A 24644-nucleotide genomic window follows, 5' to 3' on the forward strand; every position below is an offset into this window, starting at 1 on the left:
ACCTAACAAAGGACTTTATCCGGGGGAGGGGGGGGGGGGGCTGGAAGGTGTTAGACGGGCCAAGTCAAGCACCGGATCTTAACCCAATAGAGCATAGGTGTCAAAGTCAGGTCCTGGAGGGCCGCTGTCCTGCATGTTTTCCAAGTCTTCCTGTTGCAACACACCTGATTCAAATGAACAGGTCCAATGTCAGGCTTCCGCAGAGCTTGCTGATGATCTCATCATTTGAATCAGGACAGCGGCCCTCCAGGACCTGACTTTGACACCTATGCAATGGAGCATCCATTTCACCTCCTGAAGAGGAGACTGAAGGGAGGAACCTCCAAAAACAAACAGGAACTGAAAGAGGCCACAGTAAAGGCCTGGAAAAGCATTTCAAATGTAGAATGCAACAGTCTGATGAAGTCAATGGGTTGCAGGCTTGATGCAGTTATTGCAAGTGAGGGTTATGCCATCAAATAGGAAATGTTATTCAGTTTAAGGTAATTTAATAATGTCCTTCCCAATACTTTTGTTCACTTGAAAAGTGGGTGGCTTCAAACTAAATATGCCCTTTTCGGAGTCAAGTCAAGTCAAGTCAAGTCAACAGTATTTATAGAGCACTTTCAAACAGCCATCGCTGCATACAAAGTGCTGTACATGGAGCAATTTAACATGCACAATAAACAGTAAGACAAATCGGTAATAAAGGCGGTAGAAAGCACCAAACAGTAAAACCAAGAACAAATCTAAGTCATGCTGAGTCGAATGCCAAAGAATACAAGTGAGTTTTGACGAGGGTTTTGAAGATGGGCAGCGAGGAGGCTTGCCGAATGTTTAGTGGGAGGTCATTCCTCGTTTAACACATGTGAAATTCCGTAAAATAAAAGCGGGAATTCCGATCTATTGTCTCATATTCATCTCTCGAAACCCAAATGACTTCAGCATAAAATAAAAACAACGGAACTGACCTTGCCATTCCAATACTTTTGGAGGGGGGCTGGGTGTACGGCCTCGCCCCGACCTTGAACACTGTGAGCGACATATCCCGGTGTCGTTTACCTCACCGCTCCATGAGTGTTTTTCTTCCTCTCCCTCTGCCATCCATAAAGGACTCACAACTGCAAGATGGAAAGATGTGAAGCGAGGGAAATGGCGCGCTAGTGTAAATACATAAATCACACCGTGACACGCAAGGCCAAGGGCAGGGAAATGCTGGACCAAGGCTGCTCCTTTTCACCGTCTTCTTTCTCTCGTCTTATCAAGTGTCGTACTTCAGGAAGGATTTGGAGGGCAGATTCAGAGACGAAGCTTCATTCAACTTTGCTTTTCATCATTTGCAGCCATTTATGAAGAAAGGAAGCAGATTTTGGTCACTTGAAGGGGATTTTTTTTTCCTTCTTTGAAATGTGCCCTCACTGGTGTAAGTGCAGCTTTCTGGTCGAAGGGGAACTGGGCAGCCATTTTAAGATTCTATCGCCCTCTACTGTCGACGAAAAATTGAAGTCAAAGTGCCATTGGGCTCGCTGACAGCAGAGGGCGATAGAAACCTCAAAATGGCTGCCTCTTGAGGTTCAATGAAAGCCGGTGGATTCATCTTTTTAATAGTGTGGCAGAATGCATGATTGGCGGACTTTGCCGCGGATTTCAAAGCACTCCGCGGGAACAACGGTGAGGTACAGAATATTCCATTTCGGTGTAGTTGCTAGATATTGCAGTCATACAGGCTACGTTGTCACTGCAGGGCGTCATGCCCAAATTCGGATCATTTTTGTTAAGAAATAGAAAAATAACATAAGTGAATGCAGATTACATGTTTATTCCAAAATGTACACACAATCACAACATAGAGCTTCTAATTACATGGTGACACACACACAATAGCACCTATTTGAAGGCACATGCGGATAAAACATGAGAGGCTGAGAACATTGGTGAGGAGTCTGGGTCTCGCATGACACTCTTGTGCTTCTTTGTCTATTGACATGATTAGCGGCCACGTTTCGGGTCTTCGTCTGGCCCTTCATCGTATGGCGTAACTACCCTTCATTCCATGGCTTCATAAGAACAGAGCTGTGCATGTGAGTGTTCACTACGGTGGCCATTTCGTCCCACAGAGGCATCTGGCTTACATTTGGAAACTGAGAGATTGCGACTAAATGGGTGGGCAAAATACGGCTTGGGGGCCACATAGGGGTGATCTCTGTCAAGAGTCCTAGGATATTTTGTACATTAATTTAAATCTCTTTTTCACTAAAATTGGGGTATAAAAAATATTTTATTAGATTAAGAAATGGTGAGTTGTTTTCTTGTATATAATTTCAAATATTTGTAAAATAAAAAACACATTGAACAATTTGTTCATCTTCCGAACCTCTTTATCCTCACTAGGGTCGCGGGGGTTGCTGGAGCCTATCCCAGCTGTCTTCGGGCAGTAGGCGGGGGACACCCCGAATTGGATGCCAACCAATCGCAGGAACAATTTGTATATGTTGTATTTAAAAAATGGTTAATTTCTCAATTAGAATTAAATTGCAGATAAAACAAATGAAAATATATCTTTTGTATGTTTAACAAAAATTTAGGGTCTTATACTTTGAAAGAAAAACTTTAAAAAATGTATTTATTTGTTCAATTTTTTACTATATTGACAACGATGGCCCACCGGATTGGCCAGTTAGCTCTTTTAAAATCAGAGGTTATTTTTCTTCACTGATTAGCACATTACAACATAACTAGAGGGAAAAAAATACCGGCCAATTTTTTTTGCTGATTTTTATTTCAGGTATAATATTAAACAAATACGATAGGACAAAGTATTGTAAAACAGTCAAATGTTCTGCCTGTAATTCATATCTTTACACTTGCTAGTATTAAGAGATCCCCTAAAAAGTTATTTAATGATAATATAATAACAGTTTTAATGACTCAAACCTTGGAACAGAAAAATGTTTCCAGACAGTGAACCCCACATTCGGCATTCACAATTTTTCCTTTTTCAGTGATTTTTAGTCAGTTTTTGTGCACAGGCTAAAGCCATGCCAAATACAAAAGAACAGCTTTGGTGTCATCTGGTGGCACATTAGTGCCAAGCAACTTTGCTCAACAACAACGAGGGGGAGAAACTTCATGTTTTCATGCCTGGAAGCATGGTTGAACACAAAAAAGTGCTTTGCCGCCATCTTATCGACTACCAAAAATGCCAAATTACTGCATCTTAGTTCTGATGGAATGTGCCCACCAGAAGGAGCAGCACAATCCCCATTGGATTATCATGATGCACAAATTGTTGAATTATTTACAGTCTACTCGTGTTAAATGTTATCACTATATGTTTTAAGAAAGCAAAATACTATTTTTCTAATAAAACGAAAAACTTTTTGTTGCCGGTTTTGGGAGTGCTGGAACAAATGAATGAAATATACATTCATTTTAATGCGAACAGATGATTTTTATTATTATTATTTAAAATTTTTAATTTAACTTGAGGCAACACTTATTATACATTAGTGCATTTCTTTCAAAAACAAAGTATATTTCCCAAGTGACCCGAAACATTCTCGAACAGCAGTCAAAATATGGTATGGTACACATGAATTTTTTTTTTGTAACCACATCTTTACATCGGCCCACCTGTCTGTGTTCCAAATCAAATGTGGCCCCTTGAGCACAAGTTTACCCACCCTTGCTCTACACGAACACAATTACGTGAAAATTACAATTATTTATAGATATATCTCTATCTATTTATCCGTCTCTCCCTCTCTCTCTCACATTCTTATGATAGAGCGTGTACGGCTCAAAGTGGCAAGCAGGGTGATTGCACAATAAAAATAGAAAGAAGATTTCCAATAAATTAACGCAGTTTTCCTTTTAAAAAAACGTGTCTCATTCTTACATTTGAGGATAAAATGATTTTTTTTCAATTGGGCAACATATGGTAGTGGTATATGCACAGAGCTTTACAAATCTACACTGCAGTCCTTCCTCACTCACGTGACACCCACAAGTCACTGAGTCGAAAAAGATCGTCAACTGCACACACACACGCACACAGTCTACTGATAGAGCCGAATGGACAAGCCTGCCTTTACAATTGTAATAATGCAAAAAAAGGGGCTAAATAAGATGAGAGCGCAACACAGATCAATCGAGCATCAGGAATTGTGTGGAATAGATCGATTAGTCCAGTACTTTTTGATGCAAGTGACACCGTTTTTTTTACATGCATACTTAGGGAAATTCAGCGTTTTGAAATTAGAATGACATGGTTGCAAAATAGCTACTTTTCCTTGCAGTCAAATTTTTCTTGCAAATTTCTGACTTTTATTGAATTCAAGTCATTTTCTTACTTTTGTCTTGTTCTACCGGTACCGTTTCAATGCAAAATTAGAAGTGGTCTTTTCTCTAGCAAAATTACATTCATATCAAAATATATATTTTTTACACCATTGAAGTATAAATGCCTTCTCGTCAGATTTTTTCGTCTTGTATCGTATTACAAGATTTTTTTCTCTCCATCAAATTTCAACTTATTTTAAAAGTATGATAAAAGAATGTCAGGTGAAAATTTAGGGGTGTGCATCTCACCAATAAAAGACGATTTTTTTTTTTTACATATGTTGGGGTGCTATTTGATTCAAGGGTGGCACATTTTAAAGAGGAACGATCCAGTTTGATGGTGTGATTCACATCAATTTTTGTTACGCCTCGAATTCTTATATAACATTTCCCCCGCGTCAAAAAGCAACATTACAACAACAACAACCATCGAAATATTCAACCTTTTTTCTTGTGATTTTGCATCTTTTCTTGTAAAATACAAAACGTGTTCAAAACGATACCACTCACCCCTAAACTGGAACACGTAAGAGGGAGCATATGCTAACACTTTCTCTTTCAGCTTCAGCTATTTGTTTTCAAATCTCAAAATTGAGTGGCCCCGCCGTGCTTTTTGTTCCCCCGAATACTCCAACTGCACGATTGTGTTTCAGGCAGAATTTGTCATTTACTGGATTGCGCGGGCATACCTCAAGAAGGATCTGATGAGGAAAGCTCATGCGGCAGTAGTGGTGCTCCTCGAAGAGAATCCACACCGACGCATGACAAAAGCGACATCGGTACAAAAAGCCGAAATGAGAACGAGTGAATGAACACGAGCTTGTCGTCAGCGATCGCTCAGCCACGTCATTTCCGAGTCTTTGCCTACAACGCGAACCGGCGGCGCGTGCGTTACGGACGCTGCCTCCAAGAGGACGAGGAGGCGTTTCGGAGAGGACGAACCCTCTCGCTCAGTCTAGTGGTAGTGAGGAGCAGATGGGAGGTGAGTGGTTGACTCAAAACGGGAAGCCGACACGCCCGCCGGATGAAGTGGGGGGTGTCGTGGGGGTGGGGTTGGTACCGTGTGATTGGCGGCGAGCGGGGTCACACCGGATGACAGTTGTAATGGTTGGTGTGCTCCGAGTCGACAAATTGAAGGCTGGGTTTCCTTTCGGGCTCCTCGCTGTCGGCGCACTCGGGCTTGGCGCGGCGCGGCGGACGCTTCTTGAAAAAGTCCGACACAAAGCGCACCTGTGACGCAGAGCGGAGGGAAACATTTGGACTCACCGCAAACAACAATAATCATGTCATCCGACATCTTACATCCGCCATGACATTATTTCTCGCTAGTTTTAGAACATTTCCCCTTGTAATTCTTGTTTTTTTTCTCATTTCTTGCAAAATTATTTCTTCATCCTTTTATTCCTTAAAATATCTAACGGGAAAAAGTATGAGTGAGAAGGGCAAGCTAGTAAAGTGTGATCAAAGTGTGTCTGGCGCGCTGCGCTCCCTGCGCAGATGTTAAAGCACAAGCACACCTGAGGGGAACACACACACGCATACAGAAAGCAGCGGTCGTAAAGCGCAAGGCCCAGGAGAGAATCTAATTGCATGCAGCACCATGAAGGTCAAAGGTGGACTCTCATTTTCAAACCATTTAACTGATGTGTGCGCACGCACACACATTCTGGTTAAGTGCCAAGTGTTTTTTTTTCTACAATTAAGACACAAGAAAAAACATACTATACTGTCGTAATAAAAATAGGAAAAATAAAATATAGATATACACTATATAGAGATTGTAGTAATTTTTTAAAAATGTACATTTTTAAGATATTTCAACTTGTCTTCCAAAATTCTGAGATTTCATGCAAAATTACATTGCTAATAAATCCTTGTTTTTTTTCCCAAAAATAAAAGTTTTTTGTAAAATGGTAACTTTTCCACATGAAACTTAAAATTTCTTCCCATGACTTTTTTTATGCAGCATTTTTTCCCCTGTAATAGTGCGAATGTATTTTCAGAAAACCTACTTACACAAACTTCATTCTCAAAATATTTACACTTTTCACCATTTAGAAAATGACATTTTACTTACAGAATTGCAGTATTTCTTGGGAAATTACATTTTCTTCCTAACTTGGAACTTTTTGTGTGTTTTTAGCTGATTTAGTTTACTCCTATTTATAATGTAAAATTTCAATCTTTTTTTCTCGTAATACTCCGACTTGCTTTCAGAAAATTACAGATTCCTTTTCATAAAATCCACACCTTTTATCCACACTGTTCATTTTCTTGTTAAATGAATTTTTCATTATCTTCGATGTGTTTTTTAAATTTTTATTTAATTTGATTTTTTTTCTTCAATTATGACCTTCACCATCAGACACAAACACTCTGGTAATTTCCACAAGATGGTGCTGAGTCTCATTGCAAACAATAAAAAGTTCAAGCTGGTTGAAGTGAGAAGAATGGTTTGAGGATTCGGTACAGGGTGCGCGGGTGCGCGTGTATCAAGTCACATTTCTATCCCTGCTCACTTCCCGTCTAGATGAAATATAACAGTAAGCAGAAATGAAGCCAACATATTCCTGTGGTGAGAAATGTGTTAAACACGGTTTGATGTGGACAACCCCTCCCAAAGTTTTGCTTTTTCTGGAACGATGGCTGATATTTTCATCACATCTTTAAACTAAACTGATATTAAAAGCAAATGTGGCACTTTCAACTAAAAATTTCGAAAAGGGCAGGGAAAGAAAATAACGGCGGACTCAGTACATCACAGCACATCACTGCAATTCACGATATCACTCCAATGTGCGCCCCCCCCCACCCCCTCCTGATTTACTAAAACCGATATGGCACCTCGCGGGCTGCACTCTGAGCGGCCCCTTGATTAATTATTCTTCTTATTTATTTATTTTTTTGACAAACCCTAAAAACATTTCAAGGGAGGGAAACGGGAAAAATCCTGGAAAACAATGGAAAAAAAATCTGTGAATATGAGAATCCCGGCCGGATGCCAAAAACGTGGTGGGTTGTATTTTGAAGTTGTAATATCTCCAATTACCACTAGATGGCAGAGATGTCTAATAGCTGTTTACATTGGGTCTTATATGCTGCGCTGTAATACAATTTGAGTAGGCCTAATAATTTTTTTGCAACTTTGGAATGATATGCAGGACATAGTACTTCAACAAAATAACATTTTTGAGTGAGTTAAGCCCTGCGATTGGCTGGCAACCGATTCAGGGTGTCCCCCGCCTACTGCCCGAAGACAGCTGGGATAGGCTCCAGCACCCCCCGCGACCCTAGTGAGGATCAAGCGGTTCGGAAAATGGATGGATGGATGGATAGAGTGAGTTGATTTTTGTGGGGGAAAAAATAATTTTTGCACTTCATGCTGGTTTCTTGATTAGCAGTTTTCACTTATCATTTTTATGCAAGAGAGCCCTTTGCAACGGAAAGAAAAATGAAAAACGTTTTTTCACAATATCTCCTCAAAATCTGCGAATAGGTGAGTTTGCAGATACCATACGAGCATGCATGGGTCCACTGTACATACAAGCAAGCAGTACACCCATGACACACTCATAAACAGCTGTCATTATCGACATTATGTTGCATACTTACGTTGAGCATGGCGACGAGCGCCCCCTGCAGCAGCCCCACCAGCACGTCGCTCCAGTGGTGCTTGTAATCGGAGACGCGCGTGTAGCCTACATAGACGGCGAAGGCCACCAGGAAGAACTGCACGGTGGGCCGCAGGAGTCGTGCCCACTTGGCCACCAGCCGGGCCTGCACGTACAGCTGCGGGAGTTGTATTTTCAGTTGTATTTTATATTTTCATTAATGTATTTCATGGTTGTTGTACACTTTTTAAAAATCATTTTTAAAATTTTGATTTAAATGTACACATTCATATTTTATATTTGAGATACAGTCATGAATCATGCAGCTATTTTGTGCTTTTTTTTTTTAAATGATAAATTATTTAAACTGCATTTGTCATTGAATTAATTTAAATCATGCATGTTGGCTAACCTACTGTAGTCGTTTTTATTGCATAAACGGTAAATAGGACTACACTACCGGTACATGGAGCCACACTTCAACATTTTGAATAAACAGAGTAATAATTGTGTCTGAGCCATGACTTTTTTTTTTCATTCATTTTTGTTGCAATAATGGGGGAGGGAAAAAAATCTGAAGCTGGCAGCTCTCCAGACATTAAGACTGCCGGTAAATGTGTAAAACTTGGCATGGCACCTCCATACGTCCACAGGCAAAAAGTCCAGCCTCACTATTGATAAAGAACACTGGACACTATTATTAGTGTGGATTGAAGCACTGTGAATGCAAGGACAAGGTCTCTGCTGCTTTGCTTGGCCTCCTATTGCGCTGCTCTGCATGTCTGCCGTCTGTCTGTCTGTGCCTGTCGGTGTGTGTGTGTGTGCGCGCGCGCGCGTCTGTGGATGTATTTGTGTGTCTATCAGTGTGTTTATGTCTGCCTGTGTTTGTATGCGTGTAGGCTTGTGTGTGTGTGTGTGTGTGTGTGTGTGTGTGTGTGTCCGCATGTACGCGCATACAGTTTGTGTGTGCGTGTGCTAATGTGTGAGGGATAATGCCAAGGCTAATCAAGTGGAACATCACGTCGCTGCCGGGAAGGAAGCAAACCGGTCATTGCTGACAACTTGCACATTTTTCCACTCAACTTGTTGCCATGTTTAAAAAAAAAAAAAAAGCCCTTATAAGGCTTTTGGGCCTCGGTGAGCCTAAGGTGCTTAGGTCTGCCGCACGCGCCATCTGGGGACTATTAGGTGTGATCATGTGAACCATATCGCATCGCATGGAGATTGCCATCAAATACACGAGTGGTCACAAGTTTGTCAGGGGTCATGTTCGTTTTAAGAATCATCTTTGAAGCGTTTCCAGCATCTTACAGCAGTGGTTAATGGCATACTGTAAGAGTTGTACCATGACTTGTGAGTTTAATTCGTTCACTATTCTCTGTTGAAATGTCAATTATCAACCCCCATTTCCCTTCTCAGAAAAAAAAAGTTACTTGCATTTTGTTAATGCAAAAACCATCACTGTATTGTAATAACAGATAAGTAGGTCAAGGTACCACTGTATTTAGGTACCGCTGGAGTTGGGGGGGATACAGTGGACGTGATAATAGTTCTTGAGTTTTCATTTGGTTCATTTTTATTTTTTAAACTAAATTCAATTCATTTATTAAATTTAAAAAAAAAAAGAGATGTGACAGATTGAAAAAAAAACCGTCAACGTTGTAAGCACTTAAAAGTGCTTTTAAAGGAGATTATTCAAGTGTGTCATTCATGTTGCTTACCGCGAGGAAGAGCATGCAGTACATGCCGAAAGACGAGTGGCCTGAGTAGAAGGACAACCTGAAAACAGACAAAAGAATCATATGAACCTTTTTTTTTTTAATCAATTTGGTCTCGCAGTTATTTTGGTTTGAAGCCACCATTTGACCCAAAATGGCAGACTTTCCACATCTTTTTGGGCATGCGTTCTTGACATTTTTTTTGTGGGGCTACTCTTGATAGACACGCCGATCAAAATTCATGCTGTTGAACAAAACTGGCATCAGGGGTTGATTTTTTTTAAATCTCAAGATCTCAAAATGATCCTAAAACGGCTTCTTGGTATGGCTTCTTGAGACTTTTTTTGTGGGTCTGCTCATTAAAGCCATGCGCACCAAATTTCAAGTTACGTAATCAGTGAAACTGGTTTTAGGATCCCATTTCCGTTTCTTTAGGGTCAGTCCAGTGATCAAAACGTCAAAAGGACGAACCTTTGAGCACGGGATCAAAATGTTGATGAATACAGCCGAAGAATAATTATCTCTACCTACGTGAGGGCATCCTACCTGGACTCTGTGACGTCCTGAGGATTGCCCGTGCAGTTGATTATCTGCATGTAGCCCGTGCACACTTTAGGGGCGCACACGGCCATGAAGTTAGGCCTGGGCCGGCCGATGGTGAACTTGGCCAGGTCAGTTAGCGACTGGCTAACCGCGGCTCCAAACAGGAAGGTGCCCACAACCTTGTAGAGGGCGGCCACGTACTGGTTGAAGTCGGAATTGGAGTAAATCATTTTGCTGTACACCAGATATGCTTCTCCGGATGAGATCTGAGGAAACGAGAGTGAGAGCGGGTTGTCGGCAGTCGACGGGAAGAACTAAAGCATTTGGAGCTGAAAAACGTACAATGACGACTGTGCAGGAGATGGTGACGGCGGCCAGCATGCTGTGGGTGATGGTGTCCGCTTTGAGCGGGTACTTGATGCTTTCGTCGTCGCAGTACACGCCCCTCTGGTAAGGTTTGAAGACGATGGTCATGATGATGAAGGGCAGTGCCGCTTCAAGAAAATAAAATAAAGAAATAAATAGCAACTGTTAGAGTCAAACTGGAGAGTTCTGAACATGACCTCGGCAGAAAAGAGATGAGTGATATGTGCCCAAAACTTATTGATAAGATAACCACCGGAAGATTTGCAATCACATCATCACACTAAAAGCCAAGTATAAAGTTAAAGGCATATTTTCAATTAAACATAATATTGTGAGAAACGTGTATATGTAAATATTACACTAAGAAGTAAATTAGGAGCAATATCACAAGAATGGTTTTATTCTTTTGAGAAAAATAGATCACAAAAACAGTATTAAAAAAAAACGTCACAAAGTCTTTTTTTCTTGAATATGATCAAATGATGTGGAAGAATGTGAAGTAAGTCACAATAACACAAGAAAAAACATTATGCATGTGATATTTCTACTTCGTTTTCGATTTTAAAAAAATAAACTAAAAAGACTACTTTATTCATCGTACAATTTCCTTTTCTTGTCAGTATGGCCCTGACAATCCAAGTGTTTTGCATAAACAGCTCTCCTACTTCCTAAAAGCATCGACGCCCTGAATGCCGTGCCGTGTCTGTGTGTTGTCTCGTTTCCAAGGTGATGAGTGCTGACATTTGATTAGGAACAACAAGCAGCATGAGTGTCCCTCGGACATTATCAAGACCGAAAGAGCAAAACACAAGCTTTGTGTGTGCTAAGGGGAGCAAGACAATAAGTCCTTTATAGGATCATGTCACCGGGCAACCTTGAAGCGATGCACTTCAGCCCAACAAGGCAGACAACCCCCAGAGTTTTTACCTTGATGCATCACTCTTGCTCGACAAGTCAGACATAAAGTCAGTGAAGGGGATTTAAAGAGCGTGATTCGCAGACAGCGGGCACAAAATGCTTTCAAGGGCAAGTAGCGAGCGCTAGTATGCAGTGAATTCGCACGGATGAGAAAATACATTCTGAGAGCAGCATAATTCGGGACTTTGGAAAAAAAAAAATAAAGTTGAATCTGACGAGTGAAGGGAGTCGGGTCGATGGTAAATCAAGGCTCCACTATAAAAGTCAATTACTTTAGTAAATAATAAGGCATAGATGTGGCATTTATTTGATTTTCTGTGAAGATTCTGATTGGAGTAAATTTTGTGTGTGTGTGTGTGTGTGTGTGTGTGTGTGTGTTTGACTAACAGTTATTAACCTCTAAGATGCAAAAATTCCCACAAAAAGATTGATTTAAAGAGCTTTTGTGTTGTGAAAGTGCAACATGCTGTAAATAAAGACGTGCAGTATTGAGAAAAATAATCCAAAAACAGATGTGGTGCCCGTAGAGGCACTCGAGAGTAGTGCAGGCATTACAGTGGAGTGCTATTAAATAATTCTGCTCTTCAAGCAACCCACTTTGTCATCTTTTGACAAAACTAGTATAAAAAAATACATACATTTAATATTAAGTGGGGAAAAACGTGAAAATATTATGAAAATAAAGCCCTAACATTACAAGAGTAAAGTTGTATTCTTTTAAAAGAAAAGCTGTACATTCACGAGAACAAAGTCGTCCAAGTCATACAATCATCACATTTCCCACTTGTCTGGTGCCAAACATCCATACCATCGCTAAGTTGATTTTTTTTTTGGGGGGGGGGGGGTCTTCAGGTTTTTTTTGTTTTTTGCAGAAATATAAATTATGAGAGTTAGCTAAGCTGGGAGTGTATTTTGGCTTGGCATATAGTGAACAGTACTTCAAAACAGAGGCCAAGTTCCACAAGCTGATTATTGTCACTCCCAAGTGTACAGCAAAAGTAATTATCAAACAAAGAGAATTACATAGTGTGTGTTTTACCAAAGAACATTAAAATCTGCTAGCTTAATGTTAGCACGCAATACAAAACATTGTAGACGGGCCAACGAAACTAGATTTGAAGTTGTGGTGACAATAAACCTTTCAACAACAGATATACAGTATTCATAAGTGTGCGCGTCGAAACATATTGGGTGTTTTTCACAGAGGATAAAGAATCTCTTAAATTGTCTGTCCACATGTGGCGACGCTGTGATCAACTAACCGTAGCTTAAAGGGTTATAAACCTACAACCATCGATGCTAGTCGCTAGCTTATGGCGCTTTGCATTGTGCGTTAGCATTAAGAGCGGATATTCCACAGGCAAAGTTGTGCGGTTTGTAATGAGAACCAATAATAATTCTCATTTTAGGTTTGGTTTGATCGTAAACCTTCAAGCCCGGGTCATGCTGATCTCAAGGCACCACACATTCCCAATTTTGGCATTTATTTTGATGCCTTTTTGGATGATTAACATCCATGTAAGCTCCCCATCAGCAGCCACAAGATCATTATGGATGGCCAAGCGCACATCAACTGCACCCATCAGTCGTCTCCTTTTTCCGTCAATGTTTGCTATAGCACTGCCAGCTTCCTGTTTGTGGCACAATATACAGTACACAGCGGGGAAAAGCCAGGGATTTAACACTGTAGCTTTTGGATGGCAACCCCCTGCTCCCTCCCCCAAGCATCCTCTGTCTCCAGCTGGCTAGCAAGAAGGCAGAGTGGGGGTGTTGGTGGGATATCATAAAAATGATACCAGAGCAGCACGCTTTTGCTTCCAACGATATTTCATGTCCACCTACTTCCAAATATGACTTCAGATATTTCCAGACTGCTGACTCTAGGACTGTCTGTGTCAAAATATGACATCAGCCAACACTAATGTGGAGTGTTTGGCTTTAAACTCAACTTTTTTAACACATCATTTATTCAAAGGCGCATACGAAAAAGTTGGCCAAAGCTGTTTATTTGCTTCTTTTAGAGCGTTGTAAACGTCACTTTTATTTTATGCATGAGTTATGATGACACCTAAAAAAAGTTGTTTAATGTGTTTTCTGTTAAATGCATTGCAGCAACGATGAACTTCATTACGGAGTGGACAGCTATTCCAAACCCACTTTCTTCTATATGCGTTAGTCTTGTGTCAAAGTTGCACATCAGTCTCTACAGTGGACACTATTCAAACATTCTCCTCGTTATGCATTGGGCCTGAAAATTTTTGAATTTATATATATATATATATATATATACAGTGATCCCTCGCTACTTTGCGGTTCGTTTATCGCGGGTTCAGTGCATCGCGGTTTTTTCAAACATATTAAAAAAAACAATTTTTTTAAACATATACATGGAGTACAGTACTGTATATGTTGCCCTATTCGACTTGCTGTTGTTTTGCAGCTTCTCGAGGACCGTTTGCGGACTTTTACAGTATACAGTATATATATATTTTTTTACCTGTTTAAGTTAATTGGACGCTACTTCGCGGATTTTCGTTTATTGCGGGTGGTTTTGGTCCCCATTAACCGCGATAAACGAGGGATTACTGTATATATATATATATATATATATATATATATAACAGCGGACGTGAGTGTACTCAACCAAACTGCTGAAAAGCACGAGCAGACACCGAGCGCCGGCGGGTCAAAAAATAGACCCGTCTGTAGACAAACTGGGCCTGCGAGAGACCACGAGACAAACCCGCAAGACTGAGCGACACCACTTAAAGAGCAAGCCCTTGGTCTCATTGGAAGCTTAACTCAGACATCTTGATGACAGCGTGGATTGACTTGATTTCGGACAGAAAAGGGAGAATCGTCTCTCGGGATGGGACGGCTGGATTCTACAGGCGTCGCCTGGAATGCGGCCAGGCTAATCTCCTGCAAACGGGAGGTCTGTTGGAAGGTGCAGGATGTTGGGATAAGGCTTTCCTTCCTGGATAAAGGCAAACTCATTTTGTACTGGATTTTGATGCTTGTGGTTGGGGGGGGGGGGGTAGTAGTTATATGAATCAAGTCAGAATATTGCACGAGAGTAGCAATGTTAAGTACTTGAGGAAAAAGGCTTACAATACACGAATAAAGTCCATATAAAAATGGTCATACAAGAATAAAATGACTCAATTAAAATTGCTCAACCCCAAATAAAGTACAGCTGTTCTTGTAGGCTATTCCTGACAATTGTTGACACCAACATGGCACCTTAGAAGGAGCTGGGCATTCAAGTGTGACAGAAAGAGCACAAAAAAACCCAGATAGAGATCACAGGTGCAGCTTTTGTTTGTTTGTTTTTATAGCAAATAAGGTGCTGTATTTAAACAAATAGATGAGCAGCAAATCTAGAAATGTTTTGTGGTCTTAATGGAGACTTCCTCCAAAGCAAATGTTCACCCAGCCTTGTCCGGACTGAAATTGAGTGCTGTGTGCGTCAAACCACTTCCGGGCTAATTCAATCCAAGTTCTTTAAAATCGCAGAAAGACCACTGTGGGGAATTTTGACGCTTTATTCTGTGCATGAGTTTTGTTATTTTGCGTGATTGGCATGACATGCACATTTTTCATGACAACGTCAGCAAGTTTCTGCCTAACCACCAACCAGAAAAATAACTTTGTTATGGGCTTGGCATGTCCCGCATGGTCGCTGCATGTGACCTTCTCCCTGCCGGGTGCCGGGAATATAAGAGTTGGCGCAAAGAGCGTTCCCACGCATGTGACCTTGAAGTAACACCTCTCTCAACACGGCTTGAAAATATGCGTGGCGATGGAACCAATTAAAACAACAGCTGCTTTTTTTTTGGGAGGGGGGGTGAAAATTGAGGGACAATCGACAATCCTCGGTATGATCGTGCAGGTGCAGCAGGTTGGGCGAGTAGGTGTGAGGCACTTTGACGGGAAGTCCAGATGGAAGTGGGAATAAACATCCAGGCTGCGCCGTGTCACTGCGGTCCCCAAGGTCCGGCGTAATTGCACATGTGCGTTCTAAATGGAGCCGTCTCTATATTTACATGAGCGAGAAGTGTGTGGGAGGATGCTGCTGCTGCACACAAGACAATAACAGGCAGGCGGATGGCCGGGGAGGGGATGAATGGGATAAAAACAGAGTGGAGGATGTCAATGAGAGGGACGAGTCATTTTCTTTCCCCGCTGTCGTCCTACTTGTCACAGCCTCCAGAGATCGCGTTACATTGATATGTATTTATCGTCCTCAAAATACAGCTCTCTCTCTCTCTCTCTCTATATATATATATATCTCTCCATCCATTTTCCGAACCGCTTGATCCTCACTAGGGTCGCGGGGGGTGCTGTAGCCTATCCCAGCCGTCTTCGGGCAGTAGGCGGGGACACCCTGAATCAGTTGCCAGCCAATCGCAGGGCACACAGAGACGAACAACCATCCACACCCACACCCACACCTAGGGACAATTTAGAGCGTCCAATCAGCCTGCCATGCATGTTTTTGGAATGTGGGAGGAAACCGGAGCACCCGGAGAAAACCCACGCAGGCCCGGGGAGAACATGCAAACTCCACACAGGGAGGCCGGAGCTGGAATTGAACCCGGTACCTCTGCACTGTGAAGCCGACGTGCTAACCACTGGACTACCGGGCCGCCCATATATATATATATATATATATATATATGGGCGTGTGTGTGTGTGTGTGTGTGAGCGTGCGTGTGTGTGCGTGTGTGTGTGTGTATATATATATATATATATATATATATATACACACACACACACACACGCACACACACGCACGCTCACACACACACACACACACACACACACACACACACACACACACACACACGGTCAGTCAAAATGATCTGACACATTTGTAGGTTAAATAAAAGGCAAATAAAATAAAGAAACAGAAAAGTGTTTTTATTTTCAAAAAGTACATAAAATGCCCTTGGGGGGGGGGGGGGTATTGGGTCCGTACTTCTTTGAAGCTATTGTGAGATGCTACATACTTTTCTCAGACCAAAAAGGAATATTGTTCTAGACAACTTTCGTGAACGCCTTCAACAGCGTGTGGACAATAATGGATCCCGTTTGACTGATTGAAATTTTCAAACATAATGAAACAGAATGGCATAATATGTACTTTTTGAAAATAAAAGCACTTTTTTGTTTCTTTACTTTATTTGCCTTTTATCGAACCTACAAATGTGTCAGATCGTTTTGCCTGACCCTGTATGTATATACAGTACATCTATCTCACATCATCTGTTTTTTGTTGCAAAAGGGTAGCATGTGCTGTGTGTCAAGCCCCCTCCACGGTGTGGCCTTGATTCCAGCACGCATGCACGCATGCATGTCGTAAGGTAAAGCATGAGCAAACATTCGAAAGGTGACGTGGCGCAACAAAACAACCTGACCCCCGCCACTTCTCTGACAGTCTCAGGCCGAGCCGCCCTGACTCAGGGGGAAGGTATGTGCTGAGCCTTAACTGCTGGCCTCTGGAATTCCTATTGAGTGGAGCAACGCCCAACTTCCAACAGTCACACCAAATCCTGCTGCTGCCCATTCTTTTATTTTTAATCCCCGCTGCTTCGCCTGGGCCATCATTCACGCATGCTTAAGCAGCGGGGGTGAGAAGGAGGTGGCGGGCGGTGACGAGGTCGTCCGAGGGCTGCCAGTCAATCAGTCGTCTGGGTTTACTTGAGAAGAAAAAAAAAAAGCGTTTGGGGTGGAGGGATGGAATGAAAGAAGCGGGGCCACACGGCTTTCAACCCAAACCATAAAAGTCCACAGAGGGAGTTCAAGTCAGCCAGAATGAATGAATGTGACTTCAAAGATCCGTAAGACGCACACACTGTGCTGCCTTGTGGATCCGTGAGCATGTGACAAGTCAAGTGTGTGTTTGTCGGAGCTCTCAACGCTGTCATAACCATGGTCTTATTATTCCTCGGCGGTGATCAAAAGCAAAAAAAAATAAAATAAAAAACGTTGGGGGGGGGGCACATTTTAGAAATCAATGGAACGACTATAATACACAATAAACTTGAGACTAAATGCAAATGTGTGACTATAAGTCTCACATGCTTTTATTAATTGTTGAAAGTGTAAATCTACCGCATACTGCGATCGATAATTCAACATGCATCATTTCCTCGACAACAAATTCGACCTTTCTATTAGCAAGAGCCCAAACAAGTGAATTGGTGAACCGCTGACAGTGTAGTCGCTTGAAAGTGGCTGGGGATCTTCACCCAGCCGTGGTGGTAATGCTACGGGCAGAGAAACTCTATGTGGGGAGGGTGGTTCTGGTGTCCTGCAAATTAGCCCCGCTGTCGCGACAGCGGCGTCATGTTAGATCATATTTTGTTATAATAATTTGGACTGACTGAAAATAAATATGTAACATGCTTGCAAGTAATAGCACTTATTAATGCAAATGAATGACTTAAAAGTAACTTAGCTAGAGAGGATGGAAGCGTTTTGTCAGCCCAAGAGCAGAGTGGCCTCGGGCATTTTTCACAGTCGCAATATCCCCCCCCCCCCCCCCCCCACCCCAAAAAGTGGTACGCTTGCAAAAAATGTTGTTTTTGTTCTTTAGGCCTGTGTAGATTGTCAGGCATCCAAGACAGTAATTGGCAAAGGTAATGTCAAGGCAACTGGACTCTTGCAGAAATTGTTGAATTTTTTTTTTCCTACTTTCCAAAAATGATTGAATAGGTCATTACAGTACGCTATTATGCTTATGATTTGGGGAAATTTGACTTACTTTTGCTATTTGACATTAGAGGTGAAATGTTATCTCGAGCATTCAACAACGCGACAATCGCTATTTTTAATTCGACCAACACAATATTGAATACAGTTAATGATAAGAATAATGAATCGGCTTTGTTTAGTATAAAATGTTTTGTCAGGATTGATAAGAAGCCGCGTGCCATACAAAAGGTTAGATGTTGTTGTATTTAACCCTTTCAGGGACAGCGGTCACTGCAGTGGACAGTTTATCATGTGATTAGGTTACAGGGTGCGCGTAAGAGTAAGTAAATATGTTGCAATTAAAAGAGCCATAAACATTTCCAACTTTGATGAATGTGATGCTTGCTGAGTAATAAGGTCATCTCAGCACTGCACTGAGTAGATTGTCCCAGTGGTGTTGCCATATGACTCACGGTATCATGCTGCTATTAAGCCAACGCTGTGTTATAACCACAAAAAAAAAAAAGAAAAAAGAAAAAAGAAAAAAACCACCCTCCTTTCTCAGCATTATGGTGCAATCACTGCATCGACATATTGCATCTCTTAATTCCCATTTGTTCGGCCATTCATACGAACTGAAAACTGCTCCAGCTCTGCTGCCTTATTTCTTGATTTTTGATTTCGTACGTCAGCGGCTCGGCTTCGGCTAGCCGTCCTCCACGAGGTCATCTCTGTCTGATTATCGCATGCCAATCCCTTTCAAGGGCTTCATACTTCCTACCCAAACGAGAGTGCGCTATCGGAAATATAAGAGCGAGGGGGGAAAAAAAATAAATAAACTGAAAAGACGTCTGGGCCCCAAAGGAATAAGCGGGTGTTCCATTTCCATGACGCTGCTCTCCTGAGGAAAAACTGTTCCCACCAAGAAGACTCCCTGAGAACACTGGAAGAGCCATTTTCCCAACACACCGGCCTCCCAGGAAAAACATCAATAACATGATAATAACACGAGGACATGTTTGCATTTTATTGCTAAAGGGCTTTGGGGAGAGAAAAATACACAGTCTGTCAAAGTAATTAACACACCGATACTGTTTACGGAGGAGACATGATCAGCGTTCACAACAAAAGATGTGCAACTCCATGTGTAATCATTTGGAATGTGGGTGTGTACATGTTGTGTCTCTTTTATGAACAAAGATACGCCTACGACTGTGCTGAATAAATGACAACATGACCCTGGGTGAGTTAAACTCCGACATTGCCACTTGCAACCAACACCTCGATGCGTGGACACTCTACAGCAGGGGCGACCCACACTTTTTGAACATGTGAGACACTTATAAGTAGACTGAGTGCAAACTAACTGCAGTGGTACCTCTAATTACGGAATCGGTTCTGGAAGAAATTTCTTCACTCGAAAATGTTGTAAGTCGAGACGCGTTTTCCATGTAAATGCCTTAATCCGTTTCAGACCCCTCCAAAATTTTGACATAAATGCTTTATAAAGCATAAAAATGCATCAAACGATGTAACATCGACATGCTAAAATTAGATTTTTGCACAATAAATGAGAATTGTGTATGATGTAAAAAAAAAACAACAACAACAAAAACAAAGAATAAAGAATAAAAATGGTGGCCATTTAACTTTTAACTGAGTCTAACTTTTTTTGCCCTCTTTAATTCATGTTCAACACTCAGAGGTGTTTTTTGCCTGACGTTTTGTAAAGAACTAATCGGAGGACTTTTGTCGGCTTTTAATGATCCTTCGAAAATGTCCAAGGCAAACATCAGCATAGTGAGCGATCGCCTGACTGGTGAACACTTTTTCTGGGGATTCACATTTACGTAAAACTATCGGAACGTCTCATGGTCTGAGGTGCGAATGACGAGTACGCTGCATAGACACACATCTATCTTTTTATCTATCTACACACACCGACGCATACGGTAGAGGTCCCTTTTAGCCTATGGGATGCCAGGAAAGTGCTAGGTAATAGCCAATGGCAAAGCAGCTATAAGTATGTTGCGTTTAGGAAACCCGGAGCTGTGACTAGCAGCCAGTCCTGTATTTTTACCATTCGTATCTTGACGTTTCTTTCGTAACAAGAGGCAATATTTTCCCATTGAGGCGTTTCGTAACTTGAACATTTCGCATGAAGAGATGTTCGTAAGTAGAGCAACCACTGTGCCTCATTTATTTATTGTGCGCACACCTTCTGGTGAAGATTATTCATGTTGGAACGATACTTGGACTTCATGTTTTTATCAAAAAGCCATAAAACGCCGCAACACAGCTCCCTCCTTCAACTGACCACCAAGTGCCCCGGACGGACCGAGCGGCGTGACGCACCGGTCAACCGGACGCCGCGGTCGTTTGGAATTACCTATTTTAATGGATTAAATAATAATACATCACAGACTTAAATCCGAAAGTAATTTCAAAATCATTTCAATCCCATTCGAAAACACTATCCTGAAAAATAAACGGCTAACAGATTATTTGTGGTGAAGACTCTCTGTAACGTCCAACAACCCAGGCTAAATTGAGCTCCTCCCCGACACACAAAGCTTGTCTTTCAGGCAAGTTGCACCTCGTCTACACTTTGTGTTCCCTTGGAATTATTTAACAATTACTGTACTACTTTCCTAATTAGCCAGGGCTTCGGCAGCATCTTAGGGTGTTTCAGAACGAGAGGAAAAAAAATGCAATTAAAAAATTATAAACAGATGGCAACATTGTATTTTAAAAAAAAACAGCAAAACACCAACAACGAAAGAAAAAAGCTACGAGACAGTCAACGCATATTCATTCAGCGGTGAGGCTGTTTGACAAGGGCAGGTCCTGCTATGAATGACACAAAGGAAATCAGTCCCAGATTGAAAGTGCTGCTTTTTTCCACTCTATAATTCCCTTCACAAAGCAAAATGCAGCGAAACCGAACATTTAGACCTCCAAAAAATACATTCCCAGAAAAGCACAAACAAAGTGCAATGGAAATATTTGACAGTGAAAAAACGTATGCAAACAAAACTACTAACCAAACCGGAAAAGTATTTTGTGCCCATACGAGCCGACGGTCAGTATAATTACATGCTCTGGCAAGTCCTTATTGCGCAGCCCCGTCAACCTCACTTCAGCTTATATGATGGAGTTAGGGGGTGGGGCATGCAGGGTCAGAAGCAACTGAATGACCGGATGCAGCAACAGGCCAACTGGACACCAGATGCCGGATATTTATGTAACACACAGCTATTGTGAGAACCGAAATAAAACCACTGGACGCTTCAATTGGTACATCCCTCCACCCATCTTCTGTAGCGCTTGTTCACAATCAGGTGGTACGTCTACTCGACACTCCATACCAGGGGTGTCAAATTCATTATTGTCACGGGCCGCTTTGGAGTTACGTCATCCCCTCAGAGGGCCGAATAAATGTTTAATCATCACATCGTATTGTGACTTGTACACAACAAATTGATGGATTGCTAGTTTTGAAATCAGTCAACTATTTGTTTGTTCACTTATTGTGAGTGTAAGTGGAGGATTAAAAAAAAAAACTTGTAGCAGGATCTCAGCGTTATTTATGAGATATGACAATTTGAAATTTCGGTACAGATTTTAGAAAGGTTCGTGGAAGTTGCCACACATGATCTGCTTTCGCGGGCCACATAAAATGACAAGGCGGGCCAGATCAGGCTCCCGGGCCTCGAGTTTGACACCTGTGCTCAATACTGATCACCAGTGAATTAATTTTGAACATTTTACATTGGTCAGGATTTCGTAAAAATGACAGAACCGCATGGGAAATGATCAATAGGAACGATTTGTGGAAAAAATAGGAAATTGACCAAATTTGGGCACTGGAGGTTTTCATCCGACAGTGACAATATATAATTACACAGTGCCCCCTTGCTATTTACTAAAACTTTCCTACTATTTTTCTTCCTTCTAAGTCGGAACTGTGGAAAAAAATATATATATTGGAAATTTGTTTACATAAGAGCTCATCGCCCCCAATATCTCTATTCAGAAATACACTATATGTGCACTGCTTCATGATTTATCTATTTCATTTTTATTTTAAAAATGGACAGTGCACAATAAAAGCATTTGCATGTAAATATGACAGATTATAGCAATCGGCTGGATTCCATTTGCAGGCCCTTGGCAGGTTCTGGTGAAATTCCAAGTATAAACACAGACAAAAAAAAAATATGGTAAGAAAAAAGACGCAACATAAATAATATAAAGCATGGACACAGATCATTCAGAAGTAGACGATCATCAAAGTTAGTGCGCAAAACAGAAAAATGCCGGTGACTATAATGTCAAGTGTTATTATCGATAAAATATACTGACTGTATTTGTCCCTTATGGGAAATTTGTCTTGGGCATCTAGAGTGCAACACTTCTGCTTTTCTGACAGCTGGTCTAACACAGTAGTCCTACAACTTTTGGGTTGGGGACAGGGACCTCGTACAGGGAGGAAATTTGATCCAAGGACACCCTCATAAACCTAACGGCAATTGAACATAAATATCGATGTAATTATTTTTGGGGGAAAATTTCAACTTAAATATTCATGGCCCGTTTATTAGAAAGGACTATTTAACCATCGTCCATGAACAGGAAAAGCTGGTGTACAAAAGCACATATGTTGACCTTGCAACTCTTCTGAGCCCCCAATAATGTCCGTCCCACCGCCCCATAAAAAATAAAAAAAAGTTAAATTAAGAAACAGACAACATGAGCAGAACCAATTTCACACTATATTCTGTTTGGCAATAGTCCGGTGGAAGGCAATTACTGAGTAAATCGCACTGAACTTTGGCAAAGATATGGCGCCCTTATATTTTGCAAAGTGATTGATCCACATTGGAAACTTTTGACCTGAGGTATGTGCTTTCCAGGGACAAATATTTTGCATGTTAGATTGCCTCAGCTGTACACAAAAAAAGAGTGTGAAAGAGCAAGAAGAGCTGCACGAAGGCACGTATGTGAAATTATATTTTCATTCCCAATCATATCAGAACGTTTCATTCGTCCAAAGTTAGGGTATAGGTCGGAATAAGTGGCTTGGTACGTGTTAAGCAGTTTGTTAGTTTTTAATAATACGACATAATTTATTTCGATGAATTATTTAGTTACAAATTACGGCTCACGGGTACCCAGGGATTTGTTTGAAAGCAGAAACACGTCAACCGCAGCCATAATTATAGATATAATACAATAATGGATATTTTAAAGAGTTGTGCAGTGCTCAAGCTGGAAGTGGAACATTCCTGGTGGGATTTTCGGCAAAGAAAAATGCAATATCACATTTCCATAAACAAACATTCCAGCTTCCTGCTCTGTCCACTCTAGTGAGGAGCAGAATGGGGGAATCGTTTGGGGGGGAAAGTAGATCACTTACACAAGAATGGTCAACAAGCATTACCATGGCCGAGTCAAATCCGGACCATCGTGTGCGTGTGTGTGTACATTATAATTAAACACATTCCACAGTAACTGTCACAACACACACATCGTAAAACGTCGTCCTACAGTCAGGAGAGTTTGAGGGAGACTCACCAACAAGCACGCACAGCACGTCCATAAGCACGTACAGCTTCTTCTTCACACTCTTCATGTTGCTTCGCCGTCGTTTCAAATTCACTTTCGGCGCATTGAGATGATGAAACAAGCTCAAAAGGTACCCGTAAACACATCCATTATGCTCGGCTTTGCTACATAACAACAAAAAACGTAACCTGCACTACGGGTTCTTCCGGGGTAGTCTCGCGTATACCTGTGCGCGTGCACGCACGTACACAAACACTAACGCGTGTTTGTGTCAAACAGTGTGAAAAAAAGTCGTAAAAATATATATTAAGTGGAAAATACAGAAGGACTCCTGTTGGCGTTCTGGAATATTTCAAGAAAGAGTCCACACAGAGCATCCACGCGGCTATCGAGTCCAAGCCACTGTGGGAAGGCACTGCACCGCACCGAAGAACCACACGGCGACATTGGGCACCTCCCCTTTTTACTTCTCCATTAATCATGCTCGTTTTTCCCTCCCATTTTCCTATTTCCTGTCTTCCTTGAGGAAGAAAAGACGGAAGGAGGGTGCTGCTAATATTAAAGTAAAAATAGAATGAAATTACAAATAAGTAATAACTAGCCACAGAATGGACTCGCTGATAAATAACACATTTTGAATGGCGGTTGTTGTTTTATGAATACTTTTCACACGAAAAAAAAGATGACGTCAGGACAAGTTAACCCAACAAAAGGAGACGTTTTCGATTGAAGTGAGAAATTAATTGAATTTAATTTTATTCAACTCACACTTTGCTGTATATTTTAATACTGTATTAACATATTTTTATAGTTTTTGTAAAAAAAAAAGGGGTGGAGTAGCAAATCATATCAACACGTAACAGTACGTATATTGCGTTTTTATGATCTGTAATTGTCCTTT

General features: G+C 41.3%; 1 protein-coding gene across 1 annotated transcript; it reads right to left on the reverse strand.

The window, feature by feature from the left end:
* Positions 1–1778: 1778 nt before the first annotated feature.
* On the reverse strand, positions 1779–24182 carry LOC147202665 (phospholipid phosphatase 2-like). The gene is made up of 6 exons (XM_086116136.1): positions 23753–24182; positions 10535–10686; positions 10196–10458; positions 9653–9710; positions 7933–8109; positions 1779–5550 (listed from the first exon to the last, which is right to left on the reverse strand). The coding sequence occupies exons 1-6, from the start codon at positions 23808–23810 to the stop codon at positions 5404–5406; spliced, it is 855 nt and encodes a 284-aa protein (XP_085972262.1). The 5' UTR covers positions 23811–24182; the 3' UTR covers positions 1779–5403.
* Between the last annotated feature and the right edge of the window lie 462 nt (positions 24183–24644).

This window comes from Hippocampus guttulatus, chromosome 7, assembly GCF_054856545.1.
Source record: "Hippocampus guttulatus isolate MCC_2025c chromosome 7, RoL_Hgut_1.0, whole genome shotgun sequence".
Taxonomy (NCBI): Eukaryota; Metazoa; Chordata; class Actinopteri; order Syngnathiformes; family Syngnathidae; genus Hippocampus; species Hippocampus guttulatus.